Below are 13,484 nucleotides of genomic sequence, written 5' to 3'. Positions count from 1 at the left end.
AAAATGCTACGAGCCGTGTACACCTTGTGCGGAAGAAAAGTGTCTCTCGGCCTGTCCCCACAGCGTTTGCTCAATGCCATGTGCAGCCCCTTGTAATCATGTTCCATGTTCCAAGCGATGCGAGAAGAAGCTGGATTGCGGGCATCAGTGCCCATCAGTATGTGGAGAAAAATGTCCTTCATCCTCCTTCTGCCAAACCTGCGGAAATGAGTACATCCAAAACCATCAAGTCGATTTCATCCTGGGCCAAACATACAAAGAAATCAACTTGGACGAAAACCCATGCGTGTTCCCCAAATGTGGGCATTTCTTGACAATTGAAAACATGGATGCGCAAATGGACATGGCCAGCTACTACGAGGTCGATGCCAGTGGAAAACCCGTTTCTATCTGGGTGTCATTGGTCCCTTTCTCTATCCAGGACATCAAAAAATGCGCCACCTGTCGTGGCCCATTGAGAGACATTGCACGATATGGTCGGCTTGTGCGCCGAGCTATCCTTGATGAGTCGACTAAAAAATTGATCATCTTAACCAATCAGGAATATGTCCCTCTTGCACAGGAACTTCCTCGGCTTGTTCATGAATTAAACGCAACTGAGGGTGAAGGAAAGTATCCATGGCCACCCGTGATTGAGATACGTGGCCCGCGAAACCAGCAGATCCAGAAAATGGCAGAAGTCGTCCAGAGCACAAATCCAGGTCGATGGGATTCGATCCTTGATCTGAGAAAGCGGGTCGATTACTATCGGCGCCGTGTGAAACCCGAGGAGCAACCATTTGAGAGAGTTCGGAAAATGATTGAGAATGCTCGATACCGCGGAACAATGAAAACCAACCCTGATGATGTCGATAATGTGCCACAGACCAAAGGTTTCCTACAGGGCACTGCCCTCTTAATTCGTCTGGACATTGCTTTGCTCGTTGACCTTTTGAGTCTCGTTTCCCAAGGACGATCAAGCGAGGTGACACCTCGATTCGAGCTTGATCTACAGAAGAACAAGGATGATTGCAAGACCCTCATCCAGCAAGCAGCCACTCACCGACGACTTCTGCAGCACGTAGAAGGTCATATTTTCCTAGCACAGCTCTATGCCCTTGAACGAGCACATTGTTTGATACCAGAGAAGAGGGAAGGTATCTTGCAGCACGGCCAGGCTGCCATTCAGAAAGCTAGAGATCTTTGCGAGGCGTACCCAAGCCAGACACGAGGATTGGCAGATGAAGTTTACAGCGTCGAGAAGATGTTGCGCAGAGGCACAATGTACACAATTATCACCAACGGCGAACGAATGGAAGTCATTTCAGCGATGGCTCAAGAGTTCAGTGGAACTGGGCATTGGTATTACTGTCGCAACGGACATCCATTTACCATTGGGGACTGTGGGGCAGCCAGGGAGACAAGTCGCTGTCCCGAGTGCGATTCCCCGGTGGGAGGCGAGGATTCACAATTGGCAGAGGGAGTTACTGCAGCGGAGGACTAGGATCGGGATAGGGCGAGATTGAATCTTTAGGCTTGAAGGGAGAGAGGTGGTTGGGTTTTTTGTTCTTTGCACTTATCATTCATATCAATTTGCTGCCATATGGAGGATAACAAAAGTACTTTCGTTTTTTTTTTACCAGAGTAGGCTTTGCATAAATATTCAAGTAAAAATAATGGACGCTTTGTAGATTGAAAGCCCAATATAAAAGCCCTGGAGAGGTGTCGTGTTACCGCTATCCGCTGTCCAGTGACGTCTCGGTCTCAAGGTGCCACTCCCCAAGCTTATCCTCCACAACCTCCTTCCACTCCTCCCTCCTCCATTATTTCCACTTTGAATTCTTGTTTTTATGAATTGATTTGTACAATCTCTTGCTAGCTCATTGTCTTTGCGTTGCATGTGTTCACCCTGCTCTACCTCCCCCTAGCTTCCGCCCCTCACCTGTTCCATGATGGCTAGCCCACCACCCGTCACCGAGGATCAGAACCGCCTCCTCGAGGAGGCATTGGGGGTGGTGAGGCAGCAGTCGAGTCTGATGCGCAAATGTCTCGAGACTCCTGGAAAGCTCATGGATGCGCTGAAATGCGGGTAACGCCTCCGATGAATCCCTCTAGGCAGCGACCTCGGAACGTGCGCAGTATGTTAACAGCTTGAAATCTACCTCTACAGATCGACTCTTGTCTCCGAACTACGAACCCCCAGTCTCGGCCCGAAGCAGTATTACGAATTGTATATGGCCGTCTTTGATGCGCTGCGACACCTTTCCGTCTACCTAAAGGAGAACCACCCCGTCAACCACCTTGCTGACCTGTACGAGCTCGTTCAGTATGCCGGCAATATTGTCCCCCGATTGTACTTGATGATCACCGTCGGTACAGTTTACATGTCCGTCGAGGATGCGCCGGTCAAGGAGATCATGAAGGATATGATGGAGATGAGCCGAGGTGTTCAGCACCCGATCCGGGGCCTGTTCTTGCGATACTACCTCTCTGGCCAAGCACGGGATCATTTGCCCCTGGGAACTGGTGATGGTCCAGAGGGTAATATGCAGGATTCGATCAACTTTGTTTTGACGAATTTCGTGGAAATGAACAAGCTCTGGGTTCGGCTTCAGCACCAGGGTCCTTCACGAGAGCGGGAGAGACGCATACAAGAACGACGTGAATTGGAGCTGCTTGTCGGTAGCAACATCGTTCGACTCAGCCAGTTGGTTGATCTCGAAGGGTACAAATCCGGTATTCTGCAAGCGCTTCTAGAACAGGTTGTCCAATGTCGAGATGTCCTCGCGCAGGAATATCTCCTGGAGGGTACGGCTCTCTTTGCTTCTTTTTTGTGTTTGAAGACTCCTTTTGCTTGGGTTATTTACTAATCTGATCAATAGTTATTACAAAGGTCTTCCCAGATGAATTCCACCTGCACACCCTGGACCATCTTTTATCTGCCATTGCCAGGCTTAACCCACATGTGGATCTGAAAAAAATTGTCATTGGTCTTATGGACCGCTTGTCTTCCTATGCCGCGAGAGAAGCGGACTCGGCAGTAGAGCCAGAAGCACGGAAACAGAGCGAGGAAGAAGCTGTCACCAAGCTATTGCAAAAGCTCGAGCTTGCCAAAGAAACCAAAGCCGAAGAATCAAAGGAAGTCAGTACCGATGACAGTTCCAAGGAAAATGGTGCTGAGGACGACAAAGCCGAAGCACCCAAAGAAAGCTCTGAGTCTGCTGAACCGCCAACGGAAGAAAAGCAGGCTGAAAATGGGGACGAGGCTAAGCCTGGTATTCCAGCAGAAATCAAGCTGTACGATATCTTCTATGACCAAGTGGTTAATTTGATCAAAACACGTGCATTGCCGATTCAAGATACCATGGCGCTGTTGGTATCACTTGTCAATCTGGCTTTGAACACCTATCCAGATCGGTTAGAGTACGTTGACCAGGTCTTGGACTTTGCGACACAAAAAACAGCCGAATACACTGATCATGCCGATTTGCATTCAGCACCAACCCAACAACACATCCTCCATCTTCTCAATGCTCCTCTCAAATCTTACATCTCGATCTTCACAGCCTTGGCGTTGCCACATTACCTGCCACTTCTGACCTCACAGTCATACCCCACAAGGCGGGCTGTTGCAGGCGAGGTAATTCGCAGTCTTTTGAAGAACAAGATCTTGGTTTCCACAACGGAAAACCTCGATCGTGTGCTCCAGGTGGCAAGAGTATTGATCAAGGAAGGCATGCAGCAGTCTGTTGGCTATCCCGGGTCACAGTCCCAACGGCGGGGAGGAGAAACTGATGAGACGGTAGAAGAGCAAGGGTGGCTTGCGAGACTCGTCCACTTAATTCAGGGATCGGACAATGATACACAGCTGAAGGTAGGATCTTTTGCTAGATGTTTTATACGTATAACTAACAGTCTGTGACAGCTTCTCCAAGCAACGCGCAAGGCATTGGCCGATGGTAACGAGCGAATCCGCTATACCACCCCTGCAATCATAACGGCCTCGATCCGGTTGGCCCGCAAACTGAAGTCGCGCGAGCATTACGATGACAATTGGCAGTCACAGTCATCGGCTCTATACCGATTCATGCACCAGAGCATCAACAGTTTGTACCAGCGCGTAAATCCAGGTTGCGCCGATCTCGCACTGCGGCTGTTTGTCATGTGTGGCGAGGTTGCCGATCAAACAGGATTCGAAGAAGTCAGCTACGAGTTCTTTGCGCAGGCATTCACCATCTATGAAGATGCAATCAGCGACTCGCGCGCCCAGTTCCAGGCCGTCTGCATTATTTCAGGTGCCCTACACGGGAGCCGTGGATTCTCCAAGGAGAATTATGACACACTCATTACTAAAGCTGCGCTGCACGGAAGCAAACTCCTCAAGAAGCCCGATCAGTGCCGGGCTGTTTATCTTGCAAGCCACCTTTGGTGGGTAGTTGAGAACCCTCAACGCGGAGAAGATGATCCCAAAGATGTAAGTCTTATCTCCGATTCCAATCAATATCTTAGCATCTTTTAGCTGACATCAACTTCTAGCTCTATCGCGACGGGAAACGAGTCCTCGAGTGCCTCCAGCGCGCCCTCCGTGTGGCCGACGCCTGCATGGACACCGCTGTCTCCGTCGAGCTCTTTGTGGAAATCCTCAACCGCTATGTCTACTATTTCGACCAGCAGAACGAGACCGTCACTACCAAGTACCTGAACGGTCTCATCGAACTCATCCACTCCAATCTCCAGACCAGCGAAGATGAGCCAAACGCTAGTCTTGACGGCCCGAAGCGTCATTTCCAACGCACGCTGGAGTATATTCGCTCTCGCGAATACGAAGGCATTGTGACAGATCCACCAAAGTAATTGCCTGATGTCCAATCCATTTTGATCAGGACATACACGTGATCTTCAAGTAGCCCTGTATGTGATGTGCTATGTTGTATTCTTGCTTTGGGTCTCCTTGTAGGACCTGTCTTTGTGCTCTCTATTTCCTTGGTCTATTTTGTCTTTATCTTGTTCCTGGAAGCCTGCCTCTTTTTCTTCTGTTGCTCCTCGGTTTCTTTCATTCCTAGTATATACAAGTGTATCATTGTCTCTGGATAACACCATACCCTTTCAACATGATTTGTATTCGCCATGGACTTCTTTTTCCCCTTTCTGTAGAACAAAGCGCCGATGGGTTTCTTGGTAATGGAAAATATAATCACATCCATAGGAGAGAGAGCTATGCCGATTCCCTTCGGAATATATAAACCCTATTTTGCATAGCACGTGATAAAGTTCTACGTTGCCAAGTTCTACAAGTTCTACGCTAAACGCCAAACGAAAGCCGAAGAAACCTTCGATCATGCAATTGGTCAAGGACGATGACGGAGTGGGAGACTAACCCAATCTCCACGGATATCGCTGCATAATGTAGAAAGGCCAAAGACTCATACCGTACATAAAAACAAATCCGGAAGCCATACTTCGAAGAGTAAAGCATTCAACCACATTGGAAAACCAAGAAAATAAACAACCCATATCAATAGCAGTGACTCTTTCGAGTAGAAAGATGTAGACAGATGTGTGAGTATGACGTTAATCCATGACGCTTCAATAAAAGTGAAAAAAAAGAACTGAAAAAAAGAATAGATGAGGGCATTTCAAAGTCGTTCCAGCAGTGTGGAAAGGAGGCCGAAGAAAAATCCCAAGGCCGGGTTGGCGTCAAATCATGATCAGGATAGAGGAGTCCCGCCGAATAAGCCAGTCGGAGGCGAAGAATATTGCCGCAGCGCGGAGGAGGGTCCGCCAAATCCAGCGAAGGGGGCTGGGTGGCTGTTACTAGGGACCGGGCTGCCGATATCGCCAGGCACAATGCTGCCCCGATGACCGGAGACCGCACTGTTAGGGTCGGGCTCGAATCGGACAGACTTGCCGTTCGGGGTTTCCTTGATAGAGAACGACCCGCCACCATTCTGTGGGCTCCCTTCCGTATCGCAGATATCAAGCATTTCATCCAAAGAGATCGATGGCTCGCCTGAGCTGCGCAGCTGGTCCACCTGGCCGAGAACAAGGTTTACATCGTGGAAGCTTCCAGCACCCTTCTGCGGGCTGGTCATCGAGTTCAGGTGCTTGCATGCTTGGATGACCAACAGGCGAATTGTAACGGGTCGAGAAGTGTGAGGTCGGTGATGACCGGCTGCTGAGAAGGCATTATTGGGAGGCCAGCCAGTCCCGCTTGAGGCGTGTGTCCAAGTGGAAGGAGCGAAGGGGCCGCCAAAGGGCGCCGTCTGCATAGACCGCCATGGACTGTTGCCTATTGGAGAACCAACGGCGAAGTTAGTCTGTGGGGATCCTAGAGGGTCCGAGAACAAAGTTGACCCTTGGAAGCTAGCACGCGTTGGCCCCGGGAATGCCCCGGGTGCCGGGGCACCAGGCAATGATTGAGACAGATTCGATGGATATGTAGCATCGGTGTCATCAAGGAGCGCACTGCTACCTAGGTGAGCACTCAAGCCATCCACTTCTCGCTGCACTGAAACATTGCCATTGTTCTGCCGGTCCTGTGCCGAGCTGGATGGGCGTTTGATAGGGCTTGGCCGTGTGATAGGGAACGGCTGGGTCCCAGAATCCAATGGGGAACGGTCAAATGAGAGAGACGGCTGCCTGGAATGGGACTTTGACAGACCACCTTGCTGCAGAGGGAAAGCACCAGGCACTCCGTGGTTGCCAGTGAAAGGGATGTGTCCAGGATCAGCAGGGAAGGCCCTGCTCGGCGGCATGGGGCGTACACCATTCATCCCAGGCGGCGCGGGAATTCCACCAGATCCGTTGAATGATCGCAAAGGGTTAATCATCCCAGCATTCGACGGATACATCGATTCTTGAGGGTGAGTCGATCGCGGGGCCATTCCTGGTATGCCCGGGGGGTTGAACGGTAGACCACCGAGGCCAGCGAATGCTGAAGGATTCGTGCGCCCTAGAGGTGACAGAGGAGCGGAAGGTTGAGGATGGTGCAACGGAGGCTGTTGATAACCTTGTCTGGTACCATATGTCGCTCCTGACTGCGGGTGACCCATGGAACGTGGGGAGATGGAAGGGTGATGAGAGGAATCGGCGCTGTTAGGTTGAGAGTGAGGGGAGGATGTAGAAGAGCCATGCTGAGATTGTTGACGAGGCCGTCCTGGGGTCGAGACCTTAGGAACAATGGGTGTCGCCATCGGATAATGCGGAGACTGCAGGAAACCAGGAGGGGCCTGAGATTGGACATTGTATGGGATGACGCCTGGCAGAGTGTGTGGTGGTGAAGTTCTGACTTGCTCGCGCTTTCCACTGCGATCTCGGATTTCCTGCTCCCGTGCTGCATCTCGATCCTTCCTGGCTTGATCTTCACGCATTTTGCGTTCACGTTCCTCCCTGGCTTTCTTTTCAAAGGCCTCACGCTCTTCCTTTTCTTTGCGTTTGAGATCCTCTCGCCGCTTCTTTTCCTCTTTTTGTTCTCGTTGCTTGCGCTCGGCTTCGGCTTGACGTTCCCGTTCTTCTTTGAGCCGTCGCTGTTTCTCAGCTTCTTTGCGAGAACGCTCTTCCTCTTGTGCTTTTCTTTCAGCTTCACGTTTCTTCCGTTGCTCTTCGCGCTTTAGTCGCTGCTCTTCGAGCTTCTTCTCTTGGGCAGCCTTCAGAGCCGCCTCCTCAGCCGCCTTCTCGGCTTCTCGGCGGGCTTTCTCCTCTTCTTTTGCTTGTTTTTGCAATCGCTTCTTATCCTTCTTCTTTTGCGCTTCCCGGGCCTTTTTAGCATTGCGCTGTTCGTTCAACGTCTCCTCTTGGAGAAGCTCGTCAATTAGCTGCTTCTGACGTTGTTCGGCGACTTTCTCTCGATATGCCGTCATAACTCGTTGCTCAAACATTCGGGCGGCGAAAATCTGGAACATCCGTCGCCCTTCCTGCATGCGTTGTTCCTCGGTCATAGCATCCTGTGAGTATTATTAGCAAATTAGCCCGAACAATGTCAGATCGTAAGCGCGTACCATTTCGTCCTCGTCGAACTCTTCCTCGTCCTGACTGTCGTAATCCTCATCGTCCTCCTCATCATCATAATCCTCATCATCTAAAGGACCATGATTATGCCCATGGAAGGACTGATGAGCAGCAGCTATTCCATATTGGGTATCTTCTTCTCTTTGCATTCTCCGTTCAGCCAATTGCTCCATCATGTCGATGAAGTGTTTCCCATCATTTTTCAGGAGATCATCTGCAACTGTAAGGATTCCATCTGGTAAAAATGATTAGTATCCAAAGTTAGACGTCGAATCCTTGCGATATCGATCAAGTGATCTTGCTACATACCTTTAACAGTTAGACTATTACCAAATGCAAAGAAATCAGCTCGGGCGGCTCGAGCTTCGTCATCTTCAATATCTTCGTCGCTGTACAGCTCCTCGTCGTCCTCATCCTCCTCATCCTCGTCTTCCTCTTCGTCTTCCTCTTCCTCTTCTTCATCGTAATCCTCTTCCAAATCATCATCGTTGTCTTCCGGCAGTTCCTGGACCCGGCTCCGTGACGGGTGAAACTGACCATGCGTCCGAGTATGATGACCTGGGGATCGAAGCGGTGGTTGATAGAGTCGAGGAGGAGGAATGATGGGAGCTCCTTCTTCGAATGCGCCTTGATTGTTATTCGCGTATTGTTCCAGCTCCTCGTAGTATGCGTCGTAGAGGACCTCTAGCTCTTCTTCAATTGCGGTTCGCTTTCTTCCGCAAACCGTACAACTGCAAGAATGCTTTTGCTGTTCTTTCATTTTCTTCAGAACAGCATCTTTCTCCACCTTGACGAGCTGGCGCCGTTCTTCTTCGCCGAGCTCAAACCAGAAGGTCCTGATATTTTCGCGTTCTTCTAGAGTTGACTGGTTCCAGATGCTGCTGTTTTTCATAGGCTTTCCGGTGAATCGATTGATGTATGGCATGGACTGGGGAGGCGGAGGAGGGTGGGAGAAGGTGGCGGACGGGGTTGAGAGCGGAGTTGAGCTGCGATCAGCGTGATTCTGAGAGTCGGATCGGGCTTTCCTATTTTTCTTCCTTTTCGGTGCCTCACCTGAGGCGGCGTGATGGTCATCAGATCCGTTCATCGTGGGGGGTACGCGGGGATGTTCTGGTGATGAATATCCGTAATGAGCACCTGCTGTAGTATGGGAGCGATCCTCGGGACGATATTCGTGATCTTCATCGCAGGAGCGCTGTTCATCTGCTGGTAGCAAGTCCGCATCTCCGGGGGTGTAAGCATCATGTTGTTCCGCGGCTAAGCGGGCAGCTTGTTTCTGTCGGCGTTTCTGCTTCTTGCGATTCACAGAAGGCGCAGATGTTGCAGTTGATCCAGTCGATGTGGTACCTTGAGGACCCCGCGCGTGGGTCTCGCCGTTGGTTGCTGGAAGCGGAGTTGCTGACATTTGGGTCGCCATGGTGGAGGTGAAATAAGCTGCAGGGACTGCCTCAGCAGCATACTAATACCACCAGAGCGAGCTTTGAGTTAGATGAGCAATGTCAGAGAGGTGGGTGGTAGGATGAGGAGGAAAAGCGGAGAACGGAAGAGCCAAAGAGCCCTACCAACAAAGCTCCAGTGATTCCACGATCTGGTGTTGACTTACCGGAATTATTCCCCTTGGCGTATTCAGGCACAAAGATTCAATCGCGTTCTTTGTTGTTTTGTTAAAAGACACTTCGGTAGTGGCAAACGTGAGGGGTGAGATAGGATAAGGACACGGGAGGAGGGGGGTTGAAAGCAATAATCCCGGCGGGTCACGACGTGTCTGCGCTTCGGATTAGGTCAGGAGCCCTGGCAAACTAGGGAAGGAAAACAAACAATGAGTCAAAACCAGGATCAACAAGATATCAAGGCTGAGTTGAGCGCCGAGGTAAGAGGTAGACTGATCGAACGCGAATGAATGGATGGAGTGATGGGCTTTCCAGCCTTCTGGCTGGCTGTCGTGCCGCCGCAACGGGATAGCCGCCGCAAGCGAGCTGATGCCTTAATTGTCAGGTTTTAAATATCGAATTGTATGTTTTAGTGGCACTACCCTGATTGTATGAAGATATTTCAAACTGTACACTATAGTAAAGTTCAAATCCCAACTAGTTTAACTCTTTAACCAAGTTACCATCCATTTAGTTACAAGTCTAAATAGACTACATTTCAACTGTTTCATGCTGATCACTACATTGTTTAGAGTCACATGATCTTTCACATGCCCGCCTTTAATCTGCCAGCAAAACCCCCCTAATATTAGGCGGTGATGGGTAAATGGGCAAGGGGAAACAAGTATGAGACGATCTGATCCACCGAGCTGTGTGAGACACGGAGAGCGCTAATTAAAAATATCTTCCAAGGTCATAAACAAGAGGGTAAAAAAGGTCCCCATAGGATGATCAGACCGAGGAGATACCCATCTGTCAGGCTATTATTTAGTCCCTTCGTAGTCTCGGCGTGAGCCTTAATAAATCTCCGCTTGGACAATTGTAAGCGCCTTCTTCTCCCTTCATCTTATCTCCAGGGCTTACTTTTCAGCTTCTCTCTTTTCTAAAAAAAAAACCTTCCACTCACTCAATTTCTACCTTTCTCCTCTCTCCTTAACTCACCCATTTTGAGGTTACCTGACTCTCGTGTCTACGTCAAACCCCATCATTAGCCTCAGCCGCATCCGCAGCGCGACCTTTCCCCCCTCCTCCCTAACAACTCACGTCACTGTTTGGGTGCATCTTCAGGCCGCCCATTCATATCTGTAATCCTTTTGGGCACCATCCGCCTAGTCCTGGACTTTCCTTACTTATACGTGTCGCCAACCCTCGTAATCAGCTGAATCTGACTCGGAACTCCCGCGTCATCTCGAGTGTCGATCCACAATACCCTCCGCCCATTACCCTTGTGTATCACGAAGGGTTTTGCAGCCTTCATAATGTCGCAACAACAGGATGACAATGTGATGCGAAGGTATGTGCAGCCGATTTTGAGGTGATGTCTTACATCCCCGCGGTATGGAAAGGAGATTATGCAAGATTGCAAATGGCAGCCTAGCACTTCCGATACCACCACCAGAGGGATTGAAGACCAGTTGGTGTTCGCATATGCTAACTTGAAGTCCTCGGTAGGAAACTTGTGATCATTGGCGATGGTGCATGTGGAAAAACCAGTTTGCTCAGTGTCTTTACCCTAGGGTATTTCCCAACTGTGAGTTTGGTCCTTAGGCCAAGAAGAAGCCCCTTAGCAGAGTCCATGGCTAACATGTTTTTATATCGCAGCATTATGTTAGTACTCTCGACCTCGATACATCCCCTTCGAATCATGTCTGACATCTCCCTTGTTAGGTACCAACGGTATTTGAAAACTACGTGACGGATTGCCGTGTCGATGGCCGCTCAGTCCAACTGGCTCTATGGGATACAGCAGGACAAGAAGATTATGAGCGATTGCGACCATTGGCCTACTCGAAAGCCCATGTTCTCCTGATTGGGTTCGCTATGGATACTCCTGATTCGTTGGAGAATGTGAAACACAAGGTTCGTGTCAGATAAATTGAAGAGTCGGGCGGCAGTAATACTGATCTGCGGTATAGTGGATCGACGAAGCAAACGAGCGATGCCCCGGTGTGCCGATCCTTTTGGTCGGATTGAAGAAAGATCTTCGTGAAGACCCATTGGCAATTGAAGAAATGCGCAAGAAGTCACTCAAGTTCGTGACGACAAAAGAGGGCAGTGACGTCGCAGCATCGATTGGAGCCCGCAAATATCTCGAATGCTCGTCTCTGACAGGCGAGGGTGTTGACGATGTCTTCGAGGCAGCTACCCGTGCAGCATTGCTCACATTCGACAAACGAAAATCGTCTTGCTGTGTGGTTATCTGATGATGCAATTTGAGATGTGCAAAATGCCGACTTTTTCTCTGCCAGCGCTCGGTTTTTCTGTTGACTTGGAATTTCATTGATACAACTTGGTGTAAACCATGAAGATATCAATCGACGCTCCGTTGTATCATGCATCACTGGTGTTTGGGAGGTTCTTGTTTTAACCCGGTCGATTGATCTGGGTACGATGTCTGCTTTCCGGTTATTTTCAGCCGTGTCTTTTCCCTTGCAGGTCTTTTTTTCTTACGTCTTTCCTTTTTGATTTGCGTCTTTGTGATGCTTATGCACGTGCAACTCCGGATTCCCTTCCTTCTCACCACTCAATTCCCCGAAGTACATTGCGATCTCACTCCTTGTGTTCTCCTTTTTTCATGTAGTAATTCTGGTGCCTTTGTTTTCAGCGCTCATTTCTCATACATTGTGCTCACAACCCGCTCAGGGTACCATATAATCAATTATATCTTTCGGCATACTTGTAAACCTACACTCCCTATACCCCTATATATAGAGTCTGACCATATCGCATAAGGAAAGCGTACAACTGAAACAAAGTGATATCAAGCTTGGAAATGCAAACTATATCAAGAAAAAATAATAAATGCATATGTTACATAGCGCCAAAATGATACATATCATGGGCCATCCAGTCCAATGAATCTTCAACCCATCAATTCCAACAAGACAACCTCTCCTTCAATTCCTCTATTTCTTTACAGGCTTCTTCCAATCATAGTTCCATCCACCAGAAGGAGGGGACTCAGTCTGCATGCGAGCATACTCGATAGGGAACATATCAGTGAAGATACCCTTCTTGTTCATCGACACGCGGAACAGCTTGCCACCATCACCAGCGCCAGTGCGCAGCTCCTCACACGCATCCTGCATGCTCTGATACTGACGCATCATCTCGAGTTCATGCTTGCGGCGCTGCTGGGCCTGGAACAATTGCCAGGCGCGGTGGATGGTCCAGTGACGGAGGTAACGGTTTCGGGAGAAGCGGAGGGGACGGGGAGTGAGAGGGTGGTGGAGGAAGTAGCGGATCAGAGCTAAGTTAGAAGATTATTGTTAGTTTTTGGTTGTTTTTATTTCCTGTAAGACGTGTTTTGGGTTTGGTTGGGGGGCTCGGGAGTCGGAACTCGGGGTGAGAGTTCAGCGTAGGGGTATGGCACATACTAATGCGCTTGTCAATTACGGGGCCGTTGTTGGTCTTTCTTGCGGCCATTGCGCTTGTTGTCGAGAATGGCGCGGATTGTAGGGCTGCTGTGACAGGGCCGGGCTGTGTTTGGCGGTTCAGGGTCTCGTGGCAGGCCCGGGAAATTGATGGGCGGACCGGCGCCATTGACATGGGGATCTTGAAGACATTCGCGAGAGACGCGAGGGCTGGTGATAAGGACTTCATTGTGATGGTTGTCTGCTGGGTGGAGGGAGTGGGAAGGGCTCGATGTAATTGAGTTCCACGGGGAATAATTCCTTGACGGCAGAATCTTGTCCGCCTGTTTAGCCGCGCGCTTGTTAGATAAACATTGCCGCTGCATGCAGCTGCGACGCATTTGTAGTTCATGTTTTCAAAGAACAATGTATTTAATTACCAGATGGCAGGATTTGATGCATCCCAGTAGACTTAAAAGATGAAAATTTACATCCG

The 13,484-nt window shown here is 49.7% G+C and overlaps 5 protein-coding genes across 5 annotated transcripts; 3 read left to right on the top strand and 2 right to left on the bottom strand.

The window, feature by feature from the left end:
- Positions 1-325: 325 nt before the first annotated feature.
- PGRI_028050 (uncharacterized protein) lies at positions 326-1,483 on the top strand (the record flags this gene model as incomplete). The annotated part of the gene is made up of 1 exon (XM_040790518.1): positions 326-1,483. One exon carries the CDS (start codon positions 326-328, stop codon positions 1,481-1,483), a length of 1,158 nt encoding a protein of 385 aa, XP_040647471.1.
- A 445-nt stretch (positions 1,484-1,928) lies between these two features.
- On the top strand, positions 1,929-4,833 carry PGRI_028040 (vacuolar protein sorting-associated protein 35; the record flags this gene model as incomplete). Its single annotated transcript, XM_040790517.1, has 5 exons — positions 1,929-2,068; positions 2,150-2,787; positions 2,862-3,853; positions 3,905-4,453; positions 4,516-4,833. The coding sequence occupies 5 exons, from the start codon at positions 1,929-1,931 to the stop codon at positions 4,831-4,833; spliced, it is 2,637 nt and encodes an 878-aa protein (XP_040647470.1).
- An 854-nt stretch (positions 4,834-5,687) lies between these two features.
- Positions 5,688-9,403, bottom strand: PGRI_028030 (uncharacterized protein; the record flags this gene model as incomplete). The annotated part of the gene is made up of 3 exons (XM_040790516.1): positions 5,688-7,922; positions 7,977-8,221; positions 8,296-9,403. 3 exons carry the CDS (start codon positions 9,401-9,403, stop codon positions 5,688-5,690), a joined length of 3,588 nt encoding a protein of 1,195 aa, XP_040647469.1.
- A 1,491-nt stretch (positions 9,404-10,894) lies between these two features.
- On the top strand, positions 10,895-11,839 carry rho2 (uncharacterized protein; the record flags this gene model as incomplete). Its single annotated transcript, XM_040790515.1, has 4 exons — positions 10,895-10,929; positions 11,088-11,166; positions 11,304-11,495; positions 11,552-11,839. The coding sequence occupies 4 exons, from the start codon at positions 10,895-10,897 to the stop codon at positions 11,837-11,839; spliced, it is 594 nt and encodes a 197-aa protein (XP_040647468.1).
- A 702-nt stretch (positions 11,840-12,541) lies between these two features.
- Positions 12,542-13,238, bottom strand: PGRI_028010 (mitochondrial 54S ribosomal protein mL40; the record flags this gene model as incomplete). Its single annotated transcript, XM_040790514.1, has 2 exons — positions 12,542-12,885; positions 13,013-13,238. The coding sequence occupies 2 exons, from the start codon at positions 13,236-13,238 to the stop codon at positions 12,542-12,544; spliced, it is 570 nt and encodes a 189-aa protein (XP_040647467.1).
- Positions 13,239-13,484: the final 246 nt, after the last annotated feature.

The sequence above is a fragment of the Penicillium griseofulvum genome (assembly GCF_001561935.1).
Source record: "Penicillium griseofulvum strain PG3 chromosome Unknown contig_80, whole genome shotgun sequence".
Lineage (NCBI taxonomy): Eukaryota > Fungi > Ascomycota > Eurotiomycetes > Eurotiales > Aspergillaceae > Penicillium > Penicillium griseofulvum.
This window is presented reverse-complemented; position numbering and strand designations above follow the sequence as displayed.